The 12,539-nt window shown below is 37.1% G+C and overlaps 1 protein-coding gene across 4 annotated transcripts in view; it reads left to right on the forward strand.

Moving 5' to 3' along the window:
- The window catches only part of LOC126298804 (1-phosphatidylinositol 4,5-bisphosphate phosphodiesterase eta-2-like), a 428,484-nt gene that overhangs the window by 335,569 nt on the left and 80,376 nt on the right, over positions 1–12,539 (forward strand). For all 4 annotated transcript variants that reach the window (XM_049990266.1, XM_049990265.1, XM_049990268.1 and 1 more), the window contains exons 6-8: positions 5,352–5,509; positions 11,747–11,864; positions 12,034–12,119. In XM_049990266.1, coding sequence (XP_049846223.1) covers positions 5,352–5,509; positions 11,747–11,864; positions 12,034–12,119 — 362 coding nt within the window. The remainder of the gene's footprint in view (positions 1–5,351; positions 5,510–11,746; positions 11,865–12,033; positions 12,120–12,539) is intronic.

Genomic DNA, 12,539 nt, shown 5'->3' on the forward strand with positions numbered 1-12,539 from the left:
TTTGGACACCTTTAATGTAAAGGAGTAGAAGTGGAAGAACCCTAGTCTATTATTAACTTCAAATAGAATTACTGATGTGACACTATATTGCTGAGGAACGAGGCATTAGTAAACCATTTGTGTAATGGTTTCTTCTGTTGTAGTTCTGGAAGAAAAAGAGGATGTAGGAAGGCGATTAGAAGGAGACAAGGGGCTGATGGTTCAGTGTTAGATGCTTCTCTCCCTTTTTGTAAACTTATCTGTTTGGATGTTAGTTAGATGAAGGCAGTCCATACAAAAACTGCAGCTACACCATATTATTCTTAGCCATGATCAATATTAACTTCAGACATGTGATAATCTACATTTTTAGTTATCTGAATATCAGTGGTTACATTTTACAGCAACTGTTTGATGTATATTCTCTGAATTGTATCATGAAGATCTATGTCTTCATCTACATCTACAACTCTGCAAATCACTGTGAAGAGCATGGTGAAAGTAACTCTCATTGTACCATATATTCTTCCCATTCTATTTGTGCACAGAGCCCAGGACCACTGACTGTTTAAATCACCGTAAGCTTTTAGCCACAATCCCTGTGTGAGTGATACAAAGGGGTGTGTAGTATAATCTTTAATTTGTCACTTAATACTGGTTCTTTAAACTTTGTAGATGGGCTTTCATGGGATATCTTAAAAAGTCTGGCTGCATTTCCATGACATGTTTCCATGAATCAGACATTATTTTGATTTTATTTTATTGTGAGTTTACATTGATCCCGAAGCATTAGATTTGCTAGGATATGGGACAAGTCAGTGTTTTTACAGTATTCACAATCTGGAATTTTTCATAAGATTTACAGTAATTGATACAGTTAAGTAAAATATGATAGATTCATGGTATCACTAATATCAGCTAGTGTTACAGCATAATACATGAAAATCAATAAGGTGTATAAATAAGAAAATGTCAGAATTAATTTTCAACATACACAATGAGACATTCATATGAGTAATATGTTAATATTTGAAAAACAATATATATTTTATGACAAGAAATAATTTTTATTTATGCTTGCACTATATGGAACATCTTAGTTATACAATAAAACTTCACACATATGCACTTATTTATCCCAAAAAAATTCACTAATTGAGCAGAATGAATTTTGAAACAGGTATTGTTGTAGTTTGCCCTTGAATTTCAATGTTTCAAGAGCAATAATTTTGCTGTCTCTAGATGGAGCATAAAAAATCTTTCATTCCAGACTAATGTACTCCTTTTTACACAAGAGCAAAGTTTTTACGAAGAAAAATCGCCAGACAACTTTATGTTTTGAGAAATTATTTTACCTAGGCAACCAGTTTTGGCATCTCAATAATGCCACCTTCAGGTCCCTATGTATTCCATATGTAGACAGTCAGATATATCGATACTTGCACAGCTGGAGCCATAATATCTGGATTCCATGAATTCATTTTTGGAGGGTTTACGTCAAAAAATTGACAATAATAATTTACACATTGAAAGATATTTTATGATATCACATTGCTTAATCAAAGAAAGCTTCATAAAGTTATTACAGGCACGAGGAGGTAATATATTATTGTCAGTACAATGAAATCAATCTTGGACACAATTTTGTAATTAATTATTGAGATATCAAATATGCTGGTTTACAGTCTTACTATTTAATTTTCTTGTTTTGTATCTCTCTATTTATAAAAAGATTTGCAATCTGCTAAACCATAATGATTCAAATGTGTTTTTTATAACTGGGTGTCTGCCTTGTTCCAGTTTCCTGTTTTCACAGCTGGTAAGAAAACGCTTTTCTTTCTGACACTTATGGTCATTATCCTTTTTCTTTCCATCTGAATACGCTTTGTATGCACATATTCATCACGCTGCTGCAGTGTGATGCAAATAAACATTTGTAACTGAAGATTTGTATTTGTTAGCTTGCTGATAATACTGTTTACATGAGTGTTGTCGTACCTTTTTCACATAAGGCTATGGCTGTGCTCTACTCCAGTAGGCTATACTATGCATATGGGAGTTAAAATGACAAGAATGATTCTTTCCAACTAATATCTAAATATGTTACCAATGGACTTGAGTAGCAAATTGCCTTCAATATACTCCCAACAGCTGTAAAATAGCAACTGCCCAGAATTATTGCAACCTGGAATTTTACACTGAAGACTGCGGAGATTTGTTTAGCGTGAGAGTTGCATCACATGAAAGCTGTATATCATGTCAATATAATCAATCTGTAACTTATAGTGAATATTAAGGAAAATTTATTGATTTTCATTTAATGTACTGATATTTCCCTATAAGATAATCTTACAATTTAATTAGTTAATTAAACAAATAAAATGTGTCTGTTCCTTCAGAATAGGGGTCATCACACTCTGCACACCACTGGTAGTCCTTACCATCGTGGCTGTAGTGAAGCATAAGAACAGTCTCTCTTTCTAATGCCATCAAGAAGTTGAGAGTTTTTAAGTAGAGCAGATTTTCTCTCCTTTCAGGTGACTGATTAGGTCAGCTACTGCTGTATAGCACTAGTATGTTGATTAGATGAGCAAAATTTGAATCTTTAATATATTTTGATTCAGAAGTGAGACCTGTGGACTACTAACAATGACTTCAGTTTTAATTTATCAGTTGTAACTCCATACTGTAATATCAGTGGGTTTCCACAAAACATATCAAATGTCATATCACATTGTATTTTCTGTCAAATATTAATATTTCATTAGACTGAATATTATGAAAAGGGAAGTTGCTACTCACTATATAGCAGAGATGCTGATTCAAAGATAGGCACGACAAAAAGACTGTCACAAGTAAGCTTACAGCCATCAAGGCCTTCATCAAAAATAGACGACAGGTGCGCGCGCGCCCACACACACACACACACACACACACACACACACACACACACACACATGTGCATGCACACACTCATGCACAAATGCAACTTGCACACACATGACAGCAGCTTCTGGTAACTGGCAGTGTTGCTTCAGTTGCCAGGAATGCAGTCATGTGTGTGTGAGTTGCTTGCATGAGTGTGCATGTGTGGCTGTCATCTATTTTTGACGAAGGTCTTGCTGACCGACAGCTTATTTGTGACAGTCTTTTTGTTGTACCTATCTGTAACTCAGTATATCCACTATATGGTGAGTAGCAACTCTCCTTTTCATAATACTGTTACATTCCATTCTGAATGTTCCATTGTTTGATTTCATTAGATTCGATATATCAGCAGGAAGCAGGTTCTTGAGGATGTGTAACATGCCAGGAATCCAGAAGTACACCACTCGACGTTAAAATTCTGATCCACAGACAACTAGTAACTAACATAATCTTTCTTATTGTAAGAACACAGTCTAATAATTCTAAATTTGTAGAATAAATGGGGTATACAGGTAGCAGAATTTAATACACACACTGGCTACCTGAGGCAGTAGCACCTGCTCAAACCAGGCTGGGCATAGAATTGAACTGACCTTGGAAGACAGATACATCATTCTGTGATGCCTGTACTCTATGCCAAAATTTTTCTGTCATAGAGAGTTGCAAGTGGTGTTATACCAACCTCTTGGCAACTCACGAGCAGATGTTTTCAATGGAGGTGAGATTTGAAGAACATGCTGGTCAAGGCATCAGTCGGACACTGTCTGTATTGAGGTAGGTCAGCAGAGCATAGGCTGTATGCAGTCTCATATTATCCTTTTGAATGATAACATGATGAAGATCTTGACGATAAGTCACAACCACAGGCCTCAAGAGGTCAGAAACGTAATTCCAGCTGTCCAAATTACTGGCTATGTGGACCAGAGGCTATAGTGCTCTAAACTCAATGACCCTATACCACCACACCACATTCTGGATCTATTTGATGACTGTAACATGGGTACATCCATCATGATGATGTATGCAGAATCATGACTCATCTGTATAGGCAATGTGGTGCCATTCCTGTTCCAGTGTTGCTGTTGAGCTCACCACAGTGGGCTAACTTCTCTCTGCTGCACTGCAAAGGGAAGCCACAGTAATAATAATCATCACACTGACAATCCACTGTGCTCCAGACAGCACCACCCTGTCTGTGTGGATAAATATGTTTCTGCAAACAAGCCCGTTTCCTGGCTCATGGTACCTGATGTGGCTCCAAAGTTTGCGCACCTGATCAAACAATATATTTATCCATTCACTTTTTACTGTAGAAGCAGTATTCTTGACAACACATGGCCAGAGAACAAGGGTGTTACAGCCTACTTATGTCACTGCTCAATTGGTGCATTATAAGAGATGCAATGAACTGGGTTCACTTACATCTGAATCTTTACTTTTACCCCAAAAAAAAATATTTCATGCATATGATCCTAGAGCTATTTTTCCCAAATCTGAGCAGTGGTTGCAGAATCATGTATCATTTCTGATGCTATATGGGTGAATGTTCTGATATAGTGATAGCAAAACAGTTATCAGTTACTACACATGAAATGATAGCTGAAGACTCTGCAAGGCACCAGATTCCTATAGGCTTACTACAAATGTGATATTACTCTTAGTTAGTTAGTTAGTTAGTTATATTACTTGTTCCATGGATCATGAACATGATTCTTTCGTAATGATGTGGAACGTGTCAAAGTACACAAGATTCATTTATCCCAAATAATCATTGTTAGTCTTATATATGGTACAATTGTTAATGCTTACTGTATTTCTTTGGCCTATGTCTAAAAATTCATCTATGGAGTAGAAGTAGTTGTCATTCAGGAATTCCCTTAACTTACTTTTGAATGCCGATTGGTTGTCTGTCAGACTTTTGATATTGTTTGGCAATTGACCAAAAATCTTTGTGGCAGTATAATTCACCCCCTTTTGTGCCAATGTCAAATTCATAGCCCTTAGTTGGCTATTTGTGTACAAATTTTGATTTATTTTTATATATTACTTTGTGGTGAGGTATTTCATATGCTGGGCAGCATTCCTGCAACTGATCTCCATGCGTGTGGGGTGTATTTCTTTTTTTCATGTACAAATTTAAATACAGAGAAAAAGAAATATAACATGTCAATGAAATTGGTTGTATTTGTTGGGGATTCTTCCTTCAGAAAGTTAGACTTTATCATTATAATAAAAGTCATGTTTATTCCTAAAGTAGCAGCTGCTCAATAATATTTTTCTTACCTAACATGTCATTTAAGTGAAATATGGTTGCACAATAGTGATCTAAATACCATGTCTTACTCTGTCTCCATGAACACTAGTATGCACGTGGTAATTTGTGTTGCTAATTTGATAGCATATGTACATTTTTTTAAATTTCCATCATATGTGTTTGTTTACAGGTATGCTAAAAATCCTGAAGAAATGGGCGTTAAAGAGCTGCAAAATTTTATGAAGAAAGAACAACATTTGAACAATGTAACGGAGGAGCAATGTTTATCATGGATTGAGGCTTTTGAACAGTCAGAAATGAGAAATAATCAAAAACTGTCATTTATTGGTAAGAAAAAGTCTACATGTGAGGCCACTTTCCTGTTAATCAACTTTCATATGGAATGGCCAAAAGTCCCAGTATTCTAACACTATTGCAATAGCAAGTACAACTGAGTCTCATTTCTGTCTTACTATAATACAAGTTCTACCTGTGCTGTACCCATAAATATTTAAAGACCGTCCCTCAAGTACAGAACAAAGGTACAGTGAACTTTTGGAAATTGCAAATCAGAACCAACCTGATGATGGACAAGTTCTTCAAAACCAAACTGCCACATAAACTCACAAAAATTCTGTGTCTCAGAATTCCCATAATGCCTTTTCTTGCATTCCACAAATAACCATGACTACCTTCCATCACTGTAGCAGTCAAATGCCATTTAATAACAATAAAAGAACAAACGACTTCTCTTCACCAACATACATACCTCCATCTGTTCTTTTGAGATGATTAAAATCATATCACATTAAACATGAGTACCCCGATAATTATTAAAATTGTTAGTTGAGAACTGTATCATAATTATGTGAAATTTCTGAATGCAGCAATTACAATCAATACTGGATATGATATTCTGAGGACTGTTTTAGAACATATCTATTTTTATAGTTCAACTTAGAATTTAGGGAGCGAAAAATTCACATGAAAGAATTGGCAGATGTTTAAATGCAAGTAATGCTGTATCTTATATAGCTCCTACCAAAATTGCTACTGTGAAACATTTTAAAATACACTGTTGGCTATTAAAATTGCAGCATCACAAAGATGACATACAACAATATCAAACTGTCATGAAGTGCACTAGATATTTGACTGTCTAAATGGTCAGCATTTCACACAGAAACTGTAAAAACAGGATATATAAAGGAAGAATACATAATAAATTTCTCATTCAGAAATTGCATTTGAATGTTGTTTGTTGATGACAGTATCATGTTATGCCTCATGTAATTAGGAGAAATGTCTAAAATGTGTTACAATTCAGCAGTGACAGGATCATTGAGACTTTTATTTATCATTCCCCAAAATTGCTGCTCCCATTTGTCAAGATCTATGTCTACATCTACACATATACTCTGGAAACCACTGTGGGGTGCATGGTAGAGGGTATGTCCCATTGTACCAGTTATTAGGCTTTCTTCCTGTTCCTTTCATGTGTGGAGCATGGGAACAATGATTGTTTGAATGCCTCTGTGCATGCAATAATTATTGTAATGTTATCTTTACAATCCCTAAGTGACCATTCATGCCGGCCTTCTCTGCATATGTTCAATATACCCTGTTAGTCCTATCTGGTATGGGTCCCACACCATTCATGCCGGCCTTCTCTGCATACGTTCAGTATACCCTGTTAGTCCTATCTGGGATGGGTCCCACATACTTGGACAATATTCTAGAACTGATTGCACGAGTGATTTGTAAGCATTCTTGTTTGTAGACTGATTGCACTTCCCCAATATTCTACCAATAAACCAAAGTCTACTACCTGCTTTACCCACGACTGAACCTACATGATCATTCAATTTCATATCCATACAAAGTGTTACACCCAGGTATTTGTATGAGTTGGCCTAATTCAACAGTGACTAATTGATATTATAGTCATAGGATACTATGTTTTTTCGTTTTGTGAAGTGCAAAATTTTACATTTCTGAACGTGTAGAGCCAGTTGCCAAACCTCTGCATCATGCTGAAATCATATCAAGATATAACTGAATATTTATGCAGCTTTCTTCAGATACACTTCACTATAGATAACTGCATTGTCAGCAAAAAGCTGGATTTTATTATTAATTTTGTCTGCAAGGTCATTAATATACAATATGAACAGCAAGGGTCCCAATACACTTTCATGGAGCACACACGCAAAGATATTTCTGCATCTGACGATGACTCTCCATCCACAATAACATGCTCTGTCCTCCCTATGACAAATTTCACTTGATACCTCATATGATCATATCTTTGACTATAAATGTAGGTGCAGCACTGAGTCAAATGCTTTTCAGCAATCAAGAAATACTGCATGTACCTGGTTGCCTTGATCTAGAGCTTTCAGTACATCGTATGAGGAAAGTGTAAGTTGGGTTTCACATGATCGATGTTTTTGAATCCATGCTGGCTCACATTCAGACGGTCATTCTGTTCAAGTTGCCTCATTATGTTTGGGCTCAGAATGTGTTCTAATATTCTACAATAAATTGATGTCAAGGATACTGGACAGTAGTTTTGTGGATCACTTCTGCTACCCTTCTTGTAGATAGGTGTGACCTGTGTCTTTTTCCAAGAACTGGGCATGGTTTTTGGTTCATGGGATCTATAAAAGATTGTAGTTATAAGAGGGGCTAACTCAGCTGCAAATTCAGTATAGTAACTGACAGGGATTCCATCAGATCCCAGAGCTTTCTTCAATTTCAATGATTTCAACTTTTTGTCAGCACCACTCACACTAATGCTTATTTCATTCATCTTTCCAGTCTTACAAGGATTAAATTGGGACAGTTCTCATGGATTTTCATTTGTAAAGAAACATTTGAGAATTGAGTTAACCATTTCAGCTTTTGCTTTGCTACCTTCAATTTCAGTTCCTGTTCATTCAATAGGGACAGGACACTAACTTTGATGCCAATAGCAACCTTTACATACAACCAGAGTTTCTTTGGGTTCTGTGGAAGATCACTTGACAGTATTCTAATACAGTAGTCATTGAAAGCATCACACATTGCTCTCTTGAAAGCCAGATTAGATTAGATTAGTACTTGATTCATAGGTCATGAATACAACACTTCGTAATGATGTGGAACATGTCAGGTTAATAAAAGGTGTCTTACAAGATATTACATTACACAAAATATTACATGACACTCATTTTCTTTTTATTTATTTATTTGTTTATTTTGAAATTACCCACTTGCTAAATCCAAAAATTCATCTAATGCGTAGAAGGAGTTGCCATTAAGAAATTCTTTTAATTTCCTTTTAAATGCTATATGGCTATCTGTCAGACTTTTGATGCTACTAGGTAAGTGACCAAAGACTTTTGTGTAAATTTCATTCAGCATTTCTCTATCTATAGCCCTGCACTTAGTTTTACACCTATTATGAAGTAATCTTTGCTTCTTTAGAAAATTTTTTACAGCCACTGTGTACCATGGAGGTTCCCTTCCATTATGAACTCTTCTACTGAGTACATATGTATCCAGTTCGTGGTCAACTATTCTTTTAAAATTGATACAGAGACAAGAACTGTCGATGAAATGCCTCGCTCAGGCAAATGCCAACGAAGGGCTACACTGCAGTTGATGACCGCTACCTATGGATTATGGTTCACAGGAATCCTGACAGCAATGCCACCATGTTGAATAACGCTTTTCATGCAGCCAAAGGACATGCCTTCCCTGTGGTGAAAGTTTCAGGTTTCTCATTGAGATATGATAATACTGATTTTTAACTAGTTTGCTGAATATACACACAACAAAAAAAGTTTATCATCACCTCTGTTCCAAGAGTTCCGGAACCTGTACATAAAATTGGAATAGAGATCAACATAAACATCATTTCCACCCTTTTTATTGCTCATGAAAACCACACATTGATTAATAGGTGAAGTTACAAGCGCTAATATTGCCATGTCACAGCACTGGCCTCAGTGTGCTGCACTGCTGCCATTTCACCAGCCAATTAATGTTGCCAACAGGACTATAAAGCTTCCAGTAGTCAGCTCCACCTTTAATGGTATAATCATCCCATCTTCTTATCACTAGTAGTAATGCACCATTGTTCTTGTTTTTGGTTTTGTAATTTATAAATTCCATGTTTAAGTATTTAGGAGTAAGTTCACTCCAACAATGCACCACAAACCTATGATAGTACTTTTAGGGCTGTGCCTTTGTCTTCCTGAATGGCTACCACAATGGCTCCAGCATTGGGTACTTTTAGTCAGCTTCTACAATTATACCATTAAACACAAGCCACAGTGCAACATACAAATGCAGATGCTCTATCTCACCTACCCACTGGACCAGGCCTGGCCCGTGACCAGCAGAAAATCTAAAATTTCCACATAGATGGGGAACAGAGACAAGCCTTCAATAGGTTGTCCATTACAGCTGCACGAATAACTGTGTACACGCTCTGCCACCCAATCTTATGGCAAGTCATACACTGTGTACTCCATGGGTAGCCCACATACTTATCAAAGAACACCAGTCCAGAGCTCTGGGCCTCAACTAACCTCTACTACAGTGTGTCCTTCTGATAGACACTGAGGCAGACACTCACCATGTCATCATCCTGGCAGCCCTGTGGCCTCAGGTTTTACAACTACTCCATTGTGGTCACTGTTGAATGTCATACATGAAAGCTCTAGCATGGTGACATGTTTTTTCTGACCAGGTTTAGATGAGGACACAGAAGCTATGGTGTGCAGCTGTACCACTTGCTCCCATCATCAGGCTGCACCTCCATGAGTTTTTGTCTCCAGGACAACCCCCCATCACCCTGGGACCACATTCGTTTGGATTATGTGAGGCCATCTCTGGTCTCTGTGTGGTTATTAGTCGTGGATGCTTAATCCAGTTACCCATATGTCATCAGTATAGCATCCAGCACAACAAATCAGAATTAACACACTTTTCCAGATTCTAGCCATCGAAAGCCTTCCAAAACCATCATATCAGACAGTAAGCAACAATTCATGGTGACAACTTCTGTGTCTTCAGTGGTATAAAGCAGCTTCTTAATCTGCCATTCCATCCATCCTTCAATGGCAAAACAGAGTGATGGTGTGGACATATAAGCAGCAAATGCTGAAATCAGTCTAAATCACTACCATCACAACTGCACTCAACATGTTCCTGAGTATGTACAGGACAATTCCCATCCATGACAGTGCCCCATCAGAGCTTCTCCATGAAAAACAACCCTGAACTCTTCTCCATTTCGTGTCCCCACACCCCCAGCTACCATGCACCTAGCACATCGGGCAGTATCCATCATTCTCAGCAGCATGGGCACACTCGTATAGGGCAAACAACATGTGGATGCTGGCTACAGTGGTTACCACCCGTGGGCAGTGCACTATGTCTGTTGACACATCAAGAGGTTTGGAATGCCATCAGCTGGCATTCTAATGATGTATTCACAAAAAGTGTCATAAATAAGGAAAAATTAAATGCTTTTTAGACACCAGTATCTACTATAAAGTGGGAGCCTGAATTGCAGGAAATGGTAGCAACTGATGTATTTAAAGAGTTTTTCCAGATCATCAAAGCCAAATTTGACTATCTATCCACAGAAGACCAAAAAGAAATGTCCTGCAAACATGTCACAACACAGCCACCGTGTGAAAGAAAAAGCATTGTATACTGATGAACTGAAAAAATTAAATTGCATCCTACTGCTATTACATGATCACTACAGAACAGCAACAGATCCCAGTGCAAATAAAGTGCTATACAGCAGATATTTGGTAGCAAAGAGACTTAAAAGATGTAGAAGAAGGCACAAAGAAAAGCAATGATAGGTTTGTCAAAGGAATTCACGACTCGTGCAAGGCAGCCTGGGACATGAGGCTATAATAAATGACAAAAGATGCACCTTGATGAACTGGAAAGGGGGGGGGGGGGGGAGGGGAAAGAAAACGAAAGAGATATAATAAAGATTGTAAAATCTTATAAACTTTCTGATAGTTGGGGTGTATACAGAATGTCTACTAATGTCCACAAGAAAATGATATACAAAATTGCCGAACCATTAACTATGATAATTAATAAGTGTTTTACTGCTGGTGTATCTTCAGACTTTCTGAAACTTGCATGGACAATACCAGTGTATAAAAAGGGTGACCCAGCCATAGTGACAGGCTTCAGGTGAGTCTAGCTGCCAACTCAAACAAATGACCACCACAAAGTTGGCCACCCATTCTGCTGAGCATGACATTCTCAGTTTAAATGGCTGCTTCACAACCTGTGACATTTGGATAGCCTATTTTGGATTACCCATATGTTTCACTCTCTTGAAATATTTTTCTACAATGTGAGTTGAAATGGGGTTGATTGGGAACAAAATCAGCTGCAACTAAAGTGGGCATGGACTTTGTATTTACTTTTAAGCTAAAGGGCAAACTAAAAAAAATCTAATCTAAGGGCATAAATTAATGATATGAATATCACATATTTCAGTCATTTCCAGCAGTGTTCAATTTAATTGAACAAAAATTAAATACATATTTCCTTCCTTAGGTTTTACAAACCTTCTGATGTCAGAAGAATTTGAAATATTCAGGCCAGATCACAAAGTCGTTTATCAAGATATGTCTCAACCGTTGAATCACTACTACATTGCATCATCCCATAACACGTAAGTAAGGTCTTATAAAAGTACTAGTAACCTTCTTTCTACTATCTGAATTGTGTCACTTTCCTTGAGTTAGATTGCTCAAAAATAATGCAATGAAAATAAAACCCATTTAAAATGATCTTACTTAGATGGATAATTTGCCTGGTTAAAAATAAATGCTTTGTTTCAGATATCTCACAGGAGGGCAGCTAAGAGGGGACAGCAGTGTAGAGGGATACATCAGCGCTCTGAAAAAAGATTGTCGCTGTGTCGAATGTAAGTAACACTGAACATCATAAAGAACTTTAGTCCAAATAGCCATTGTATGATGCCATTTCACCGGAAAAGTTTTATGTTTATGACACCTCTGATACCAAGAGAATTGAAACTATATTTCATAACGTTTTTGCAACATTGCATTAAAGCAGGCTAAATGTGAATTTGGAAGTCTTCAGGCTTTTGTGCCTGTTGCAGGTGATGATAAAATCTTCTGACATATTGCTCTTCAAACTTCTTCACTGTTCAGTAGTTATCTCTCTGTGGTGAGATGTTCTTCAGGATTCCACTGGCTGAACACTTTGAAATGACAGTGTTGCATCCACTTAGAAAAGGCTATTCTCCTGCACTTTTTCTGAGAAGTGAAGTCATTGGACAAACATCTTCTGGCTGCTATTTGTGGACCATCATCATTGGGCA

This window comes from Schistocerca gregaria, chromosome X (genome assembly GCF_023897955.1).
Source record: "Schistocerca gregaria isolate iqSchGreg1 chromosome X, iqSchGreg1.2, whole genome shotgun sequence".
NCBI classification, from domain to species: Eukaryota; Metazoa; Arthropoda; class Insecta; order Orthoptera; family Acrididae; genus Schistocerca; species Schistocerca gregaria.